Source organism: Hippichthys cyanospilos, chromosome 21 (genome assembly GCF_059441005.1).
Source record: "Hippichthys cyanospilos isolate Australia breed blue-spotted pipefish chromosome 21, RoL_Hcya_1.0, whole genome shotgun sequence".
NCBI classification, from domain to species: domain Eukaryota; kingdom Metazoa; phylum Chordata; class Actinopteri; order Syngnathiformes; family Syngnathidae; genus Hippichthys; species Hippichthys cyanospilos.
The window spans coordinates 921,272-940,511 of record NC_142389.1 but is presented as its reverse complement, the minus strand read 5'-3'; the positions used below and the strand labels follow the sequence as shown (position 1 = coordinate 940,511).

The window sequence follows — 19,240 nt, the reverse complement described above, 5'->3', positions numbered from 1 at the left end:
AGATTACTGTCACAGTTGGCTCAGGACGTTAATCACATTCCAGAGAATAAAGTATATAACCGGTATATTTATGCCTATGAGTAACGATGCCTCGCAACCTACATCCATCGCTATAAAGGTTATGTTCAAATATCCACCTAAAGTGGTTGAACACCGCCTCGCGCGTTATTTGTCAGCTACTGTCGCGTACATGTACACACGTACAAAGCAAAAGTACGGTGTGATGCAGTTTTGATAGCAAGTGAGCTCACGACTTGAAAAATGGAATTGAAAAAACAAAAATCTCAAAACACGTGCAAGCGATGATTCAGTGACCGTCGCTAAGTGGCTTGAATGAGGTTAATTCTTTGCTCCCGAATGGGATGAGAAAAGTCCAATGTAACAGTTCAAAGCGTGGGCCGAAACGTCACATTTCAAAGTTTCCTTTGGCGTTTGTGACACGGACAAAGGCCGCCGCCGTGCGCTTGCGGGATCGAGCGAGTCGTCGCTTGGGGCAGTTGAGCCCGAGCAGTGAGCCAAAGCTCACGCAGCCGTCACGACTTCTGCCTTGCTCAAGCGGCGCAAGAAGATGCTGAAGATGCCGGGTCGCATCTTTTTCATCTTACGCACGCACGGATGCAATCCACCCTCGTGCACGTCAACCTGACAATGAAAATGAACTTGAAAAACATTGGGGGCTACTTGAAGGAACTCCAGGGGATTTTGAAAAATGAACCATTTCAATGTATCAGGAAAATATGGATCCGTCAAATGTCAGTAGCTTATTCCATGTCAATCTTTGAATTCATATTTGAACTCGAGTGCTTCGACCCAACTCGACCTCTCGTTACGGATGCAGTTTAGTGAAAAGATCTCTGCTACGATTCCAAAATAGTACAAGATGAATATTTGACCCCCCCCCCCCCCCCCTTCGCCCCCGCCCTGCGGCAGCACAATAGTGTCAAGATGACCTGCGGCAGTGTAGTCACCTAATACTCAGGTGTGACATTACACTGTGAGATAGGCTTTTTTTGCTTTGGGGTTAATGCTACAATGCAAAGTGCCATGGACGGGCTATGACTAGGACCCGGCCAAAGTGGATTTTTTTTTCTTTTTTTTAAGCCAAGGCCCATTCTAGTATTTCACATCGAAAAAGTCTATTAAAAGAATATTCGATCTATTACTTGTGATAGTTAAAAATGAAATAATTCATTTTTTTCAACCCTCCATGTCTACAACAAAGACTGATTTACAGTACGGTGGACCCCCGGTCTACGACATCCCTGCCTTACGTTGTTTTCAGCTTGCGAGATGGCTCTCCACCTTTTTTTGTCCCCTCTTTACAGTATTTTTCCCATTTTACGACAAAAACAACTGGCATGACCGTGGGGGTTGGCTGTATTTGTGTTGTTTTGCCTCTGTCACTGTACTTTGTCGTTTCGGTTGTGTTTAACGCCGGAAGAAAAATCTGAATGAATTTATTGATTTTGTTGTCAATTGTTAAAACAAAACAAAACAAATCTCAGCACAAGTACTCACAGGCACATATTTTTTACCCCCAAATAGAACGACTATTACTGCACCTTACAGAGAACTTGTGACCTACATCTGAACGTCTGTTTTATACTGCCGACTGGTGGCCAAGATGTGCATGCCGAAGGAGCGGGACAGTGTCCATTGAAGCGCAAAAAATATGGCAAAATCTCTCTTTCAATTCAATTGTAATTAAATCCATACTGTTGCAATATTATTTTTTGTTTAAAAAAAAACACTATTTGTTGGGTTTGTTTCGCAGGTCGAAATGGAAGAGTGGAAAATTCTATCACATGTAGGTGCATCTATTAACTGCTTCCATCTGCAGTTGAGTTGTGTGAAAACTTTTCAAGCTTGCTTGCGTTTCAAGGCGTGTGTCTGTGCGTGGAGCTTGGATTCGGTTTTCCAGCCCGTACTTGCACACATACTGGTTGAGCGGGTGACTCAGCCCAGGCAGGATGGCAGGAGGGAGGGGCGGGGATCTCGGGAGGGTGTGGCCAGATGCCTCTGGCGCATTCCTCCGAGCGGCCGCGCCCTCTGCCTCGCCATTTTGTGTATGTACCTGTGCATCGTTTTTGCTCACTCCCGCTTGAAGCTTTGAAACTTCAAGGCAAACACCCCGCATGGGAGATTTGCCCATTAGCACGAGTAGCAGCCAAAGTTTGAAAACATGGCTGGGAAACACACACAAAGCGTCAAAGGGGCGGCACACCCTTGTGAAACAGTGGCCCGGGTGTGTGTGTGTGTGTGTGTGTGTGTAAGCGCCTTGCTATCTGAGTGTACATGGAACAAGGTGTGTTCAGGATGAAAGCCATATAAAGAGTGCTAAAGTTCGTGAAGCACTTACCTGATTGTGCGCTCATGCGTTTGCTTGCTTTGTTCACGTAATCGGTCCTACGCACGGGTAGAAGGTAAAGCAGATTTACTATCCATCGTGATGCCGATAGGCTGAACTTCAGTTAATTATTCTGGGAAACATTAAAAATGAAAAAACAAAATTACCAATTGGAACGTGTATACATACATACGTATATATATATATATATATATATATATATATATATATATATATATATATATATATATATATATATATATATATATATATATATATATATATATATATATATATATATATATATATGTATTTTTTTGTTTTCCTGTCCAAATAATAGTTTGTAGGAAAAACATTGCTGAAACGTTGTTGTTACAACTGAACGTCTTATTCTAAGAAAAAAAAGTTTTCAATGCAGAAAAATATCGCGCAAATTCATCATTTAAAACGGGAGAAATAGTGTGTTGAGATGAAATGAGGAAACAAACATTTGACAAAATTATTATTTACTTTTTCAGTTATCAACATACAGTAGGCGAAAAACCACGATGCGCATTCCATAAACAGAACCTCATCAAAATAACCCAAACTGCCATCTGAAGGGTAAATTGTCACTCCCTCTGTCCTGTGACGCATTTATCACTCACTGTTGTAACCAACAACAACGTAGTCAGCCCACAGCCAAACGACCATTTTAGTATTTACGGACTCACTAATATAAAAGCGTTTTAAAGGTCCATCGGTGTTTTGCACGCACAATCAAAGGTCACAATTTGGCAGATGCATGCAGTTATTAAGCACCAGCCTCATTAGACTGATCATACCGAAAAAGATCATAAAAAACAAACAAAATAAAGCAAAGTATGGCGACTGTGGTACAATAAGTACTTAATGAGTGGTGAATAATGCATTTGAAGTAACTTGCCCAACACTGATTAGATGTACGCTATAACAAAAACGGCGAGCGGCCATTTTTAAGTGTTAAAAAAGCTGCGCTTCTCACCGGCGCCTCGGGGGGGCGGAGCTTGCAGCCTTGTGATTCAGTGGGCGGGGTCTCATCGCCCGGTGAGCGGCGGAGCCCGGAGCCTCTCTCCCCCGTCTCTCTTTCCTCATTCGCCGTAGTGGCGGCGGCCCCGTGGGTGCACTTGGGCGGACACACGCGCGGCGCTCGATCCGGGCCTGGAGTCTCGCTTCGGGGAAGGATTTTACAGTTATTTGTTTTTCCTTTCTTTTTTTTTCCCTCTTTACAAGTTCAAATGCGGAAACAAAGCCAAGAAGCTGTTCAAGTCTGGAGGTAAATGGAAGACGAGACGAAGTTGGACAAAAGATCGAGTCGGTACAGTAAGGGTTCTTATTCAATGTACTTCCTGACTTGAATTTAATGCTTCTATTCACGCCCCACGTTCCGTTCTATTCTGCCATGTTACTTATTCCATTCCGTTGCACGTCATGTGTCCGCTCCAATTTTCCTCGCACCTCTTCTGCAACATTGCATTCGACTTGTATTCGACTTCACCGTGTAAAGAATGTGTGAGTGCGGTTACAGTTTGAAAAAAAAAAAGTCGCAATGTCTGATGAGTACTCCAGGCTGGAGGATGGCGTCCAGGTGGATACTGCTCAAGGACATACCCGAAAAAAAAAAACAATTCGAAAGAGACCGGATTGTTTAAAAAAAAAAAAAAAGGTGCGCCCAATCAAGTCCACCGGTCCCCAGTTTCGAAACGTTGCACGCCCGTGGACTTTGATACATCCAATTATTACTGTTTCGCAGCCGTGAAAAAAAGAACTAAGTGCGTGAATTCAAATCGGCTTGCCCGCGTTTCCCCTGTGAGTCACTCACTCGGAAAACAGTGCTCCACTGTGTGTAATTACAAGAGGGGGAAAGTCGGTATTGTGGCAAGAATTCCTTGCGGTGCGGCCTTTTTATAGATGTGGTCTTTGTTGGGGTAGACATGGGCCAAAGTGCTTTCATTCCGTGCTGGGAGATCGTGGAAAAGGTCCATTCATGTTTCCCGAAAGCAAAATGTTGCAGTACCGCTTGGAAACCACCGGGTGCAGCGTTGTGGAGTTCGCGCAAATCATTTCCAGAGAAACCATCAAAGAAAAAAAACGAGACAAACAAGCTGTAATTGCGTGAGGAAAAACGTAAAACACATTTTAATAAAGTTGTAAGATTACACGAATGAAGGCGTGACAAAAAAGCTGCAAATGTTACAAAAACATGTTGCAGTTCCAACAAGAAACTGCAGAGGCAGCATTGAAGGAGCGACACCATTCATTTCCAGCAATACCGATGAAGAAAAAAAATCCTTATCAAACCAGAAAACTTATACTGAATACATGTTATAAGCATCTCCAAATAAAAGTTGAAATTGTAGTTGCATTACAAATTATGTCATATTTTAAGTAAAAAAATATATATATATACATTGTGAGAGGATTTTATCCACTATCCAGGAAAAATGCTATTATTTTAACATCTCGCTTATAAGTATGTTTGCGGGGCAAGCAAAAAATGTGTTTCACAGTTGCATAAAATTTGGCCGGCAACAATATCGGAAAAAAAAGACCTGGCTGTGGTGGTGTCCAAACTATGACCCGAGGGCCATTTGCTGCCCACCATACACATTTTTGCACCCAGCTGCATTATACTAAAATGATATTTGAAAAAAAATCATTCATTTCAGCATCTCCATTAACCAAAAGCGTTGACATACATTTTTTTTTCTCTAAAAACGACTTTATTTAGACAAAGCGTAATTGCTGGAGTGATTTATTTTGACCACGTTTTACCCCCGGGGGAAATTTTGAGCCGACTCAGCTTTTGCGCGGCATTATCAGCTCGACCGAGCGGTGACAAAAGGCAGAGTGACACGACGCGCGCGGTTTGCGCCGGTGCGTCCGAGCCGGCGCCGAGATGCGAACTGGCTCGTCCCTCCCAACCTGTTCTCAGGTATTCCTCGCCGGGGAGAATTGTTTTTGGAAATGAACGCCAGGTATGCCCGAAGCGCGCGAGTGGGCGAGGCGGCTTAAGAAACGGCGGACGGGATTGAATATCATGGAAATATACATGATACACGTGTCGATACGGAAATTCGTTTTTTGACGTGGCGACCATCTTGTTTGGAACTGCGTTTCATGTGAGCAGCGAGACAAGAATGCTAAGAATGAGAATGAAGGCCGAACCGATAACAAAAACCCTCAAGTTTGAAATGGCGGCGACAGTTCGGAGCCTCCAAATGCAAACATTTGAAAAGAGGGCGACGAAATGTGACAAGCGTGTCAATGAAGGACGTGCCATCAAGTCAAGGTCAAATTCAATTCAAAACCTGTCAATCAGCTGCTGCTAGCCTCCCATGAAAATTTCCGCCTTTGTGGGAAAAAATAACAAATATACAGTATATATACACTGAGATAAAATGCACATCTGTTCATCAACAAATGTACAGTATACATACACTGAGATAAAATGCACATCTGTTCATCAAAACTCGGCTTATGCGGCTGAGGGATCAATCTTTCTCGCGGTCGAATTAAAAAGGATATCATTTTAAAGTTTGCGTTCATACAGGATGCGTTTTTTTTTGGGGGGGGGGGGGGTCTCATATTCTGGGAATCACGGTATATGTTCCGATGATTTTTGTTTCGCTCGCACAAGGCCTTTAAACTTATGTGGAAAAAACAGACGCAAATTCCCGTGGTTAGTGGCGAAATTGTCTGGACAAAACAAGTGATCGCGATCAAGATGACAGCCGATGTACTTTTCCCCCCCTCGTCATTTCCGAACGCTAATCCTATCTTTTCGTCAAACCGTAGCCTCACCTTCGCCTGATCCGGACAATTACCCCGAGGTTTAATCTAATCCTTACGCTATCTTAAAAGACTGTTTTGACAACAGCGGTCTGCGCACGAAACTAAATTGCGCTTGTCATGCACAGTAACGTGCTTGACAAGTTTCCGCTGAGGCTGCGGCGTCCTCGTCCCGAGTCGCATTCGCATGCTAGCGGGGAGCGGCGAGGATAGAAGTCTGTTTTGGAGGCCCTCTTGTTTTAACCAAGGCACGGCCGAGGCCGCGGCGCCCTTGTCGGAGCCGCTCGGTCGTTGCTGTCAAAACAAAGCCTGCGGCCGTGTTTGTTTGGCCATCCCGACGAGTGAGTCGGACGGGAGGGCCGGCTTGGACGCGGGCGCCGCCGCTTCTTTCCGCAGTATCGCTAAACGGGGCTTAACTGGGAAGCCTCCCTTACGTGTCGCGGCTCCTTCGCGCGTGCGAATTTCGTCACGCGTCTCAAACGCGACGAGTCAGCAGGACGGATGGAGCCCGAGGCAGCAAACGCCGGGTCTCGCGAAACGCTTCCGTGCGGAGCGGCACGTATGCCCGACATACTTGTCGGGCCGCCGTGGAACTTTGGAAGACGGGGCTAGACCGCGAGGGCCCAGTTCCAACAATTGGGAATTCCTGTGAGGGAGAAATCAGGAAGTCGGCCATTTCGCTCGCAGATGACTCACCGGGGAGGGGGGGGGGGACGACCCGCTGACTCAGTAGGGCCACTCGGCCCTCCCTGCCCTCCCTTCGGTCCGCCTCGCTATCAGAGCAACATCGCGGAAAGGTCGCACGCTCTTTAACTTGGAACGAAAACGGGCGGCCTCCTAAATCAGGATCATTTGTGCTAACGCGGACAATCGGCCTCCCGACATAGTATGACAGACTGTACGTTTCCATGGAGACGTAACCGCACAGTCGAAAAGCCACGAGTTGTCGCACGGGATTGTGGGTTTCGTCTCCCAAGGCAAATCTGACTTTCGGAGCGCCCCCGAAAATGCAGAGAGAATGTTCTCAAGGAGCTCGTAAAGTCAAAGCGCGGCCGCCGCCGCCAGATGAGACATCTCGTACCCAGCTGTTAGGGCCAAATAAAATGAAACAACTGTTGGGGGTTGGCGGGCGTTGAGGCTCAGCTGAGTGCACTTCACACGTCACTGTGCTGCACTTGGAATTCAACCTGGGACCGTCACCAATTCTCAATTCGCAATATTTGGAATTTGCCCTGAATTGGCCGACTTGAACTAAAACGGCCAAACACTAGGAAAAATGAACACGCGTCGAAACGCGGCGAGAGGCTTTGGCTAAAACAACTTGTTTTTGCGTTTGTTTGGCAAGGTATTCGTCACGCCAGCCCCGTCGGCTTGGCGTCCGAGCGGCTTCCCCGCCGTGACAGGTTGACTCAGCACGGATCTTAGCCAGAGAACCTGTCCATATGCCTATGCATGCCTTTCCCGCTGCACGTTTTTCCACTTTCTATCCGCACGACGCGCTTTTCAGTGTCCAAAATTGATCCTTTTTTTTCCCTCCCGATTTTGCGTGGCAGAGTTCCGCATTCCCCGCCAACGAGCCTGAATTCGCCTCCCGCGCACATCTCCGACCATGGCTCACCGGTCTCAGAGTTCGTCCATCGGCGATAACCCCCTGGATCCAAACTACCTGCCCCCGCACTACAAGGAGGAATACCGACTTGCCATTGACGCGCTGATAGAAAATGATCTATCGGTAAGAGAGAATTCCGGGCTATTATCAGAACTTTGCGTGGATGACATGCCTTCCGTCCCACCAGGGCTACTACGAGTTCCTGCAGGGCGCGGACGTGGTCAACTTCCTGGCACCGGCCGAAATCGAGCACATCAAATCCACCATCCAGGAGCCCGCTCACGCCCACAGCGTTCCCGACCTGAGGTACCCGGAGGCGGCCCAGAATGCCGAGGGCTCGTCCGACACCTATTGGCCCATGCAGTCCGACCTGGCCGCCCCGGGCCTGGACCTGGGATGGCCGCTGACCCAGAACAGCTTCATCGGGCCCACCGAGGTCACCACGCTGGTCAACCCGTCGGAGCCAAACATGCCAAGCATCAAAGAGCAGGCCAGGAGACTCATCAAGAACGCTCGGCAGGTAGGACATATTTACTCATTTCGCGTCCTCAAACCTCTTTTTCCATATGTGTATTTTGGACTTTTTACCACAAAACAGTAGCTTATAAGGGTTTTAAATCTCGGGACGTGCGAGTACCGATACCACGTACTGGCGGCGAACCAATAAGCGGCCATATTTCGTGTATCGCTACTTGCAAGTGAAGGGGCAATTTTACCATCGCGGATTAGAAATGAGAGGACTGGAAAATCGGCGTTCATTTCATGAAATTTTAAAGAAAATGCGAAATGCTAATAATCGGTACTAAAAATCGGATCCTCTCGAAAACCGATCCAGCTTTGTCGGTCCTCCTGGGAGAAATCTGAAGAGTAACTTAGTGTCACTCGTAAACGGCTTGCCGGGGTGAAAATAAGCGCGGAACCGGACACGTCATGAATCAAAACCTGGGATCTTATCTTGTCTTTATCGCACGTACTCGAACACTGCTGACTCCTGTGCGTTTGGCCAAGGTTATCTCCCCGTGAGAACTTTCTATCTGCCTTTGCCAAGTTTGCGGCTACGCCCTTTCCTCCAAACATCTGGCTAAAGGCGGGGTAATTAAGACGCGACGCCCATGCCAGACTTCTGAACTCATGGGTAGTTGGACCTGCTATCACTGGCGGCCCGCGTTTGGAGTTTAGCAGCCGTTCTCCTTGTAACAGTTGATAGTTGTGTGCGTGATCCTGAATGACGTGCGGTGTCGCGTCTGCCGTTTTCCCGCATTCTAGTGTATTTGGGAAAGGACAGCAGCTCAGTTAAGGGGTTTCTAATGGGGGCAACATGTACCCCCGTTGGGAGCATGTCAAAGCACTGCATGCGCTACTTAATTGAAGAACAGCTTGAGAAGCTTAGGTGACCGTGTCCAAGTGGCGCAGTCATAGATCGTTCAAACAAACACGTCAGACTGTTCGATTTGTTTATCGATGGCAATTCCTTGTGTTTTTCAGGTTATTGCAGTGGTGATGGACACCTTTACTGACGTGGACATTTTCGCCGACCTCTTGGAGGCGACGGCGCGCCACATTCCCGTATATATCGTTCTAGACGAGCAAGAAGCCCATAACTTTGTTTCCATGGTGCTCAACTGTAAGGTCAACTTGGACTTAATTCAGGTGAGTTAAGCGTGGTCAAGTTTCCATCGGGCCTGCCTCAAAAACACGAAAGGCGTGTTTTAATCCGACAGATGATGCGCGTCAGGACCGTGGCGGGAATAACGTATCAATCCAGAACGGGGAAGTCATTCAAGGGCCAAATGAAAGATCGTTTCCTCCTGGCTGACTGCAGAGCCGTGCTCAGCGGTAATTATAGGTGAGCTGCGTTCCTTAGCGGGCTGGGTTTGATTTCTTTCCAGTTATCCTACGATCACATTCATTTGTTGGCATTTTCTTCTAGCTTCATGTGGTCGTATGAGAAAATTCACCGCTGCATCGCTCATCTTTTTCTCGGAGAACTGGTAGCCACGTTCGACGAAGAGTTTCGCATCCTCTACGCTCAGTCGGAGCCCCTCGTCATCGACCCGTCGGACGGAACGCTTGCGCTCCCGGACGCAGGCGGTTACATGAGCAGGCAATTGGGCTTGAAGAGGACCCAGTCCTTGCGGAACCCCCTGGGCTTCCGGAGGCAATCGGAGATGACCCCCGGCTTCCCGTACGGAGATCAGGATCGCAACCTGGGACTCCCGTTCCGGAGGAACGACCCCTTCCGCCACACCATTGAGCACGGGACAGGAATTATGATGGGCAAGTATTCCCAGCAGCAGTTTCGTCCTCAGCAGTCCTACTTGGAGCAGGGGCGGTCCATCGTGTCCCGGCAGATGGAGATGAGCGGCTTCAAGAGGCACAGCTACGCAGAAGGGACCCAGGACAGTTACATGTCATCCAGGCACTACATGAAGCACAGAGTCATGAACAATCTGGACGAGACCGACTTCAACAGGTAGGCTGCCTTTCCCGCTCCCGCTCCCGGCATTTCGCCCTTCGCTATCGGGTCTCATCGGACCTCTGTCTTTTTAACAGGGAACCGAGGCATCATTTCTACAGTGAAGGTCCCGGACCGGGTTCTGGCCAGGGACACTACGACAGACATCGGCCTCCACATGTAGCCATCGACCAGTATTCCGACTCGAGCTCATTTCGTTCGGACCTGGAGCTCAGCACGGGGAGCTACCCGAGAGGCTATGCGCACCTCTCCTCCGACGATTTAAGCGGACCCGACGGGATTCACGCCCCTCCGGTAGCCGGGAGGTACGGCGGAAGCTCCGGCCAGAAGAGACCCACCATTGGTCAGGCGTACGCTTGTCAGAGCTCACCCACGCATCCTCACCCGCCGGACAAGAAGTCCTTTCTCAAGCATTCCGATCAGGAGCACAGCCAGGACGCCAGTGTCCGGCACGGATTGCGCAACTGGAGGATCCACTCTTACCTGAGCACGTACGAGGAAGGTGGAGAAGACGGTCTCAATCAACCCGCGGGGCCTGACGCATTTGAAGATCCTCCACCTTCTCAGGATTCCAGCGAGAGTTCGGGCACCCGCTTTGGACTGAAGGAGCCGCCGAATGTGGCTCCCAAGCCCAAAGCGGATATCCATAAACCCCGCTTCGGGAAGCCCATTATTCCCGACGGCGCCGGCAAGGACCTACTTTCTTCAGTGTCCGGTGAGAAGGAAGTGGAGAAAGAGCGGGAGAGGGACGACAGGTGGGCTGCCGCGAAAGAGGAGAGCCGGGAGAAAGAGCCCAGAGACCATTCGGAACTCTTCCTTTCCAAACACGACTCCTTCCGCTCACGCATCAACCCGCTTCTTCAGCGCAGCTCGCGTCTGCGCTCCTCGCTCATATTCTCATCTTCCAAAGCGGAAATGCACAGCGGGAGCGCCGGCCTCAAATCTGCTGCGGAGGAAGAAGGTAAATCCTCTATTGTGGCCCAGATCCTCGAGAAGAGGCGATCGTCTCGAGAACCTTTCGAGTGGAACAAGATGGCCGAGGAGCAGAGTAAGGAGAAGGACGAAGAGAAAAGCGAGGACGCCGAAGAAAGCGATAAACAATCGACGGGAATGGCGGAAGGAAAAGTCGAACGGCAGAAACCTCCAGAGTTCGGTCCCACTTCCGAGACCTCCGACACCGACGCGTCCTCGTCTCTGAACATCAATGACCCTGCCAGTCGACTGAAGTATTTCAAAGATGTCGCCGCCAAGCGCAAAGCATCCAAGATGGAGACCGAAGCGTCGCTTAAAGTCCCGGAGCCGGCGGAGAAGAAGCCGGACTATTCTGACCAAACCCCCCCAAACACCACAGCGAGCGCCGCTAAAGGTCCGACGGAATCCGAGACGAAGAAACCGGATCCCTCGACGAAACTGTCTGAACTCAATCGTCGGTCTTCGCTCACGTCCTCCAAACCGTCTCTCCTCTCCCCCAAGCCCTTCGTTAGCAGCGCGAAGCCTTCCGAAACTCACAAGGAGGAAAGCTCGTCCGACGGTCAAAAGAAAGACATATTCAAGGCTTTAAAACCCCTTCCGTCCCCCAAGATCTTTAAGCGGGACCCGCTTAAGCTCAAGGGCCTCAATCCTCGTCGGGTCTCCTGCGGCGAGGAGATTTTGACGGACGCTACGGATTCCGAGAAGAGCGAGCTGAAGAAAAGTCGCTCCCATAGTTCGTCCACTCTGCCGCATGACGAATTTAAGGAGAAAGTCATGGGCTCCAACACGTCCATCAACACGCTCGGCGATGGAAAGGCTGACGGCAAGACGCTGGACTTCTTGAAGAAACAAACTCAGAGGCTCAAGGGATTCTTGGGTCCCAAGGACAAGGAGAAGAAGTCCTCGGGAGAAGATCGAGGCAGCATGAGCACCGTCAAAGAAATAGTGGAAGATTACAATAAAAAGCAAAGTAAGGACGCGGGTTCCGCCGCCGCCGATCAGACCGCCGCCAACCATCGGACGTCGCCCGGCACCTCGGGCCCCTCGCGCTACCAGCCCTCCGGGAGCTCGGTGCTGTTCAGCAGCAACCTCCGCGACGACACCAAGGTCATACTGGAGCAGATTTCGGCCAACAGCCAGAAGAACCGACACGAGCGGGACGAGGACGGAGACCGCGACGCCAAGGACAAGGACCTGGCCGCCAAAAAGAACCGCTTGCTGCGACCTCAAGGCGTGGTGCAGGAGAGGGAGGGACTGCTGAAGAGGATAGAGAGCCTGAGGAAGGAGAAGAAGGTCTACAGCCGCTTTGAGGTACTTCGCTGCTGCACTTGCCGAGTCGAGACAAAAAGTTAGAGATATTGGACTTGCAGGTAAATTTAAAGGTCAAACTTTCGTGCGCTACAGCCTGTAGGCGTTACCAGTCAAACTTCACCCCGCCGTTGACTGAGCTTTAGTTTCGCTGCGGCGGTCTCCGAATGCAACTTTTTCGCAAAGCGCCGGCGACTGTCCGCTTACAACGTCGCTTCAATTGCCTGCTTATCGGCCGTTCGATTTCAATCTTGTTCGGATGCTACGTTACGTACTGGTTTCAAGTTAACACCTAAGAAACACGTTTCGAAAATGTTGTCCAAACGAAGCCTCGATTCCGTCATCTCAAATATGTTTGAGGGATCCGTTAGCAACCGGCTCCGACTTTTCAAACGAACGCTAGCAAGCCATTGTTGTTGTTCCAACAGATGGGGAATACCCTGGGATAACGGAGGTGACGACGACGACGACGCGGGAAAGCGCCGCGACCAAGCCTCCCCGACGCGCTAACGACAATCAGAAACGTTGCTCCAACACGGCAAACTCCACTGCTGGATTTTTTGTTTTACTTTTTTACCCGGAGGAAAGCTTGGAAGCACAACGTGGAAAAAGGCAACCAAAAAAAAATAAACGAAAAAGATCGGGTGCAGAATGTGCCTGTTTGCCAAACACTGGTACGAGTTTGACCTTATAAGGTGAGCGGATGTGGAACGTGTGCAGAAGAGGAGATGGGCTTGGTGCAGGCTTGTTGACTGAAAGTCGAAGTTGAACAAGGAAGATAGAGAATAGAAGCCATTCAACAGCAAAAGGAAAAAAAACACATTGTCTTTTGTTTTTCCACTGGGAGTATGTGTCTCAGTGTGCCAAAATAAACCCAAAACACAGATATTAACAGGAACTATTTAAACCCTCCCGTTACGTCAACTGAAGACGTCAGGCTTTTCAAAACTCATGATGTCAAAATCAATTTTATTGTGGGCCACGTTGCACTTCTCTGTTTCTGTCAGAGGGCCGGGATAAATGTTAAGCGTGTTTACCTAGTTTTGAAATCATAGGCTGGTAAAAACTATTCAAAAGGCAGATTGGGAGCGAAATATTGCTGTTCCCACCCCCCCATTTTTTTTTTAAAGTTGAAGACCGCTTGGAAGTTCGGTATTTTAACCAAAAACTTCAACGTCAAATCGGCATTTTGCGACCCCCTTAATAAGATGTGGCGGGTGGGATCCGAGTTTGACACGCGTGGTTTAATCGGTGTGAAAAGGGATATGATGGATATGAAAAAAGTGCATCATATTTGCAAAGAACTAGCATCACCCCTGTTAATTTATGGGTGTCGTCAAACCAACGGCCAGAAAATTTCCATTCATTTCACGCAAACTAAGGAAAAATGCCATTTGTGATATAGAGGGGACCAAAATTATATTTACAGTTGTTCGGGCCGGTGCGCATTGCAAAAATGTACATATAATTTCCACTATGTTTTTAAGTTATCTATCTTGATTTTACCCGTTGGACCCACCTGAAAATGGATGTTCCTCCATGAGGCCCCCGTGCTAAAATAACTTTGACAGCCCTGATTGACATGATCAAAACGCTTGTCGTATTTTTTTTTCTTATCATTGCCTTAATGTGACAATGGTACAGATATGCGTACCGACATTTACAGAGCTTGAAAACCTCATTCAAGAATGCAATTTTGCCATTTTTCCAATTTGAAAATGAATTGTGAGACCCCCTCGTGCACAAGTTTGTGCACGGCACACTTCCGACCTGCTTCTAGTCCCTTGTGTCCACGTTGCCAAATGGACTTAATGCAATTCGAGCAATAAAATACATATTAATATAGACGAAAAAGACAAGAGAAATGTACCGCTAGCATAGGACATTGCGAACGATGATTTGGAGTGGCGCCATACATCACAGGAGGGTTTTCTGATGTCTCATTTGGCGAGCGGGTAGTCAACTTGCAGGATTTGACGCAAAGACGCTAAGCTAAGTGCGCTCGTTTTGGGCTTTTTACTTGTTATTTAATGTACATAAACATGTTTACAGCTTCAACTTGAACTGGACGAAGTAGGTGTTCTCGCCTTTGGAGCGAGTTGCGAAAGGATACAAACGTTTTGCTGCCGTGACGCGTTTTGGATGTCGTCGACGCTTCTGTCGGATCATGTGATCAAACCAAAGATTTAGGCCGGTCTAGGTTGTTTGTTTTTTTTGTCTTTGCACAGTTTTATATGCGGGATTGTAAATATTTGAAAAAATGGCTGGTTGTGAATTAACAAATACCTTGTCACACTGTGGTATCAAAGAACCTTGTATTCATGTTTGTTTTTTTTTAAATAAAATTTGAATACGCGGTCATTTACTATTATTAACTTATCATTGAAATAAGCAGCAAATACTTTTAAACGCTTGTCTGTGCACAATTACAATGGTTTAAGCAGCAACATACAGCCTGAACAAGAACTTTCGCAACTCAAAACAGGATTGAATCTTGTTTTTCGAGACAGCGTACCCCCCCCCAAAAAAATGTTCCTACAATATGTACGATGCGGACCCACACGTCTAAACTCTGTATTCTGATGGCCATGCGGCCATTTTGTCATCAACATGGGAAAACAGAAGAAAAGCAGCTACCTCATTTCTTCCATTACAATAGCGGTAAATGTGCACTTCAAGTCCGAGCGCAGTCGGTCTTCAGGTGAGCTAACGTCTCACATGCTGCAAAGCAATGGAAGGAGAGTTCATGTTTGGGGAAAGGGAAAATAAGAGGAAGCCAGGAAAAAATGAGTGCGGAAGGTTATTTACCTCGAGTCAATGTTCCGCTTCAGTTTTTCGGCTGAGAAGCTTTCTAGGCAGCCGATCAAAAAGGAATAAGGAATTGTCAGCGGGTTGAAAATGTCTGATAAAGCGTGTGGACTTACAATGATGGCCTGCAGTTGCTTGTGCTGCTCCATCAGTTGATGGAGCTGATTCTCAAACTTCATCCTGAATACATTTTTTTTTAAACGACCGTAAATTCAGAGTCATAAATCATTTTGGCAACTACATGTAGCAAATATGCACCGGAGATTGCGCCGCTTGAGCTTCCACTGCTGCGTCACGTCCCGTTGCTTCGCCAAAAGTTCTTCGCTCTTCTTGTTCAGCTCGGCAAGCCTGAAACATACGGCAGGAAGTGTAAAAATATAATTAAATGAAAGCTTCGTGTTTTTTATTTTTGACTAGATGGGTGCGCATAGCCCGGAAAGACTAAAGGAACAATTTCAAAAGCTCACTTTCCATAAAATATTCTATTTAGAAGCAAACCGATACACTAAAGCATCAACTCGGACAGTGGTTCGAGTACCCCTGGGGCTACGTGAGGTTCCTTGGGGAATACGTTGAGATTTCAAAAGGGCTTTTGCGGAGCAAATCTAATGTCACGATATGGCAGAAAGGTTTGTGAGTTCTTTTCAAAATAAGACAAATCAATGACAGCGTAGAACAATAGCTCAATACTGTACTAAGTTGTGTTTCAGTTGCTCCCTGGCAAAGTATCTCTTTGGACTCAATCGGCCAGCAGATGAGCCAGACATCAAACAGATGATTTTACACAATTTAATTTTTGCAGATATACGCCGAAAGATACCTCTGTTTGATAACACTCTGTTTCAGGTCTACTCTTCCTGTTTTCTGATTTGGGGGCTGAAAAAATAATCACAGGGAGCACATGACTAGGAAAAAAGTATCACTGAACTAGGAAAATAAGGATAATTTTTCCACTGATTGAATACAAATTAGAGAAACCACTGGTAATTTATCACCACCTAGTGTGAATAAAACAAAATGTTCATTATGAATAATGTCTCCGGGACTTTTCGGTATGTCGTTCCTCCGGTTTTGAATGTGAAACGTCACCTGACAGACTCTCGCTCAGATTCCTCACACTGGAGCTGCAACTTCTGCGACAATTCTTAAAATGAAAAAACAAACAACAACAAAAAAAGTTTTCTTTTGCTAGACTGATTTAGTGACAGTTTCACGAAGCGAACCAGAACGTGCAGTACCTTTTTTTTCTTGATAGGTCCTCTCCAGCTGGTAGGCCTCTGTTTGCACTGAAACAACAGTGACTTTTTTCGTACTCTTAAGGCATGATCGTATTGCAAACGCTCACAGCGAAACACGGTGAAGGGGAACCTCCACTTCAACTTCAACCAAAAAGTATCGAACAAACGCACCGAATTCTGCTTCGGAGGTTCCACGCATGCAATGAAAATGAATGTGTTCCTTACACGTAGACAGCTCTTTCTGTAGGCTCTCAATGAGGGATTTCCTCTCCCGAATCTCCTCCTCTGTGACTTTCTTAACTAACACAACACATAAACACCACTCACATTCTTGATTTAATGTTGGACTCTCCATGTGACAATAATTTACAGTTTATATCATCAATCACGATGGCATATCCCTCTATCCATTTTCTAGAGCCGCCGATCGTCACAAGGGTCACGGGTTGCCGGTGCCTATCTTAGCTTACCCTGATCTGGTTGCCAACCATATGCATGCTAGATGAGGCGAACAACCATTAGCGCAACCGATCGCTCCCCAGGACAATTTAATATATCTGAAACACCTGGCATGCAGGTATAGGATGTATGGGAGGAGGAGAACCCACGCGAGCTCCGGGTGGGCTTTCGAACTGGACTCGCAGAAATCCAGGTCAAATAAGCTTCATTGTCGGGAATACGGAATCCTAGTCGTTTAAAACATTGCTTTTCATGACACATTCCTATTGTGTGAGAAAGTTATACTTTTACATAATGGTCAGAATGGCTCCGTCAGGTGTGTTGCGCTCCTAATCGGAGGGAGATATTAATCATATCTCATAGATTCTCCATTCATCATTTGCTGAAACTCCTTAAAGGAGTAACAGGTAAGGATTATCCTTACTGATATAACGGCAGCATGGTGCAAACCGATTATATGGCTTTAGAACACATACGAATAACTCACGGTTTTACCTTGATTTGCTAACAGTACCCTTTATATGACATCAAAACAAAACAAAGACAATATTTGTGTTGTCAACGCACTAAAAATTGCGAAGACCGAGTCTCTATACAACGACATTTTTCATTTTTGCAGTCCGTTGACACAATATGCAAATATCATAGCAACGTCATCTCAAGAAAGCCTTCTTACTGGCGCTCAATATTACACAAGGAAATCGGACACTACGAGAATATTTGGACACCGACTTCCATCATCCCGGAAATAAGACAAAAATGCTAATAGACTGCTTGAGTTCTGTCTTTTATCCCGTGTTAACTATAAAACGTTAACACATTCCGCCACGAAAAACGGAAACGGAAATAATACGGAGGGCACTTCCGCTCAAACCAAAATAAAAGAATAGAACATGCAACTTCAGAACACTGAAACCGAAATACAACAGATGGAGGGCGAGACATACGTATCGTAAAGGACTATAGGCAAAAATATAACGTCTTACTTTTTAAAAATTAGTTGGGCTTTTTTTCTACAGAGCCAAAGTGAATGTGGAAATACGTATCCGGGCCGTCTTAACCCGCGTAACTTTAGAGGCTATCCAATGAAATACCCGATAACAAATATAACTAATTTTATTAACTGCGGCGAAAAGATAGTATGTTTCAATTGGGTAATATAGGCAAGAACTTCGTTGATTTACATTAGCCATCATACACCAGTGCATTATAAAACTTGACAAATGCTAACTACATCCAGAAGATGTCACTACTGAGTGGGCCACGTCGCAAAAAAAGTGCCCAAAATGACAATTTTGACCAAAAGTTGAACAAGTCGTTTTGTGTAAAACGGTTATAACAAATACAATATCGTTCACCTTGCTCCAGGCTCGCGAGTTTACTCTTCAGCTGATCAATTTCCGGCTCTCGCGTGCCTCCATCTAATGGATAAAGAAATTAGAATACACTATCCAAGACATGTTTTGGGGATATATTTTAATAATGTTTCGTCAAACTCACCTGATTTAACTCTAATGAGATCTTCCAAGTTGAACCCTGTTACAAGAAGTGTCAAGAAATATTGTGTATACGTATCAACAACTGTAGTATCCATAAAATCATTTAAATTTACACCGTATGTATGAGCCAATTAAGTGCGGCATTTGGCATACAATGAAGCCATTTTAGCTTTGTTAGCCACTGAGTACGATATGCTAAGCCAACTATTAATTATCAATTACAGAAGCACATACTCAAATAAGTGTACGTTTCACTAAAATTCTATACGTTCCCCATTTAACGGCACACGGTGTTCTTTAAGCTAACGAAGCTAACTTCAACCTACTAGCCGCATTTTTAGCAACGCTGACAACTGTTTTCAAAGGTTCAACCAAAAGAAAAAAAAACAAGATGACCCACCTGCCAAATCACTCATTTTTATGTCCAGTAAATTGCTTTTTTTTTTTCGTTTAACGAGCTCCTTCGTCGTCCACTTCGTCCAACTGCTAGCTCAGCTTCAAGCAATAAGGCGCCAAAAACTTGAACAAGAATAACTGTAATCCACTGGAAATGTTGATCAACGTATTGAAGATTGTTGATTGGATTTCAACACCACTATTGTATGCCTTTTTAATCGTAAATTGAGCCCTGGAAAAATAGGCTCTGCACAATTTGACACGCTGGGTATTAAAAAAAAAAAAAAAAAAAATACACAATGCACAGTGGCCAAGCGG

The 19,240-nt window shown here is 46.5% G+C and overlaps 2 protein-coding genes and 1 non-coding gene across 9 annotated transcripts; 1 reads left to right on the top strand and 2 right to left on the bottom strand.

Annotated features, from left to right (window-relative positions):
• The first annotated feature begins 3,476 nt into the window (after positions 1-3,476).
• sack1hb (scaffolding CK1 anchoring protein Hb) lies at positions 3,477-14,883 on the top strand. Of its 5 annotated transcripts, none has more exons than XM_088405102.1 (8): positions 3,477-3,641; positions 7,711-8,072; positions 8,131-8,286; positions 9,252-9,416; positions 9,488-9,612; positions 9,697-10,239; positions 10,320-12,584; positions 12,951-14,883. In XM_088405102.1, exons 2-7 carry the CDS (start codon positions 7,767-7,769, stop codon positions 12,565-12,567), a joined length of 3,543 nt encoding a protein of 1,180 aa, XP_088261228.1. In that variant the 5' UTR covers positions 3,477-3,641; positions 7,711-7,766; the 3' UTR covers positions 12,568-12,584; positions 12,951-14,883. The 5 variants fall into 5 exon arrangements, with proteins under 5 accessions (XP_088261228.1, XP_088261231.1, XP_088261229.1 ...); XM_088405105.1 differs by having other exon boundaries at positions 3,477-3,683; positions 7,711-7,889; positions 7,954-8,286; positions 10,320-12,525; XM_088405103.1 differs by having other exon boundaries at positions 3,477-3,683; positions 7,711-7,889; positions 7,954-8,286.
• On the bottom strand, positions 12,971-19,223 carry LOC148406006 (synaptonemal complex central element protein 1). 3 transcript variants are annotated; one of them, XM_088405110.1, is made up of 10 exons: positions 18,927-19,223; positions 18,528-18,563; positions 18,386-18,448; positions 16,740-16,868; positions 16,569-16,616; positions 16,420-16,474; positions 15,589-15,678; positions 15,447-15,510; positions 15,331-15,373; positions 12,971-15,243 (listed from the first exon to the last, which is right to left on the bottom strand). In XM_088405110.1, the coding sequence occupies exons 1-9, from the start codon at positions 18,940-18,942 to the stop codon at positions 15,350-15,352; spliced, it is 525 nt and encodes a 174-aa protein (XP_088261236.1). In that variant the 5' UTR covers positions 18,943-19,223; the 3' UTR covers positions 12,971-15,243; positions 15,331-15,349. The 3 variants fall into 3 exon arrangements, with proteins under 3 accessions (XP_088261236.1, XP_088261237.1, XP_088261238.1); XM_088405111.1 differs by having other exon boundaries at positions 16,794-16,868; XM_088405112.1 differs by lacking the exon at positions 16,740-16,868.
• On the bottom strand, positions 17,325-17,457 carry LOC148406007 (U8 small nucleolar RNA). Its single transcript, XR_015864088.1, has one exon. It is a non-coding gene; the product is annotated as a U8 small nucleolar RNA (small nucleolar RNA).
• Positions 19,224-19,240: the final 17 nt, after the last annotated feature.

What these genes read in the sequence shown, in the direction of transcription:
- LOC148406006 (XM_088405110.1), bottom strand. An exon ending in ACTCGCGAGCCTGGAGCAAG is followed by an intron (nt 16,869 to 18,385) that starts GTGAACGATATT and finishes GTGTTGTGTTAG; the next exon opens with TTAAGAAAGTCACAGAGGAG. An exon ending in AACCTCCGAAGCAGAATTCG is followed by an intron (nt 16,617 to 16,739) that starts GTGCGTTTGTTC and finishes CTGTTGTTTCAG; the next exon opens with TGCAAACAGAGGCCTACCAG.
- sack1hb (XM_088405102.1), top strand. Translation starts at nt 7,767, where the DNA reads ATGGCTCACCGGTCTCAGAGTTCGTCCATCGGCGATAACCCCCTGGAT. An exon ending in TCATCAAGAACGCTCGGCAG is followed by an intron (nt 8,287 to 9,251) that starts GTAGGACATATT and finishes TGTGTTTTTCAG; the next exon opens with GTTATTGCAGTGGTGATGGA. An exon ending in GACGAGACCGACTTCAACAG is followed by an intron (nt 10,240 to 10,319) that starts GTAGGCTGCCTT and finishes TCTTTTTAACAG; the next exon opens with GGAACCGAGGCATCATTTCT.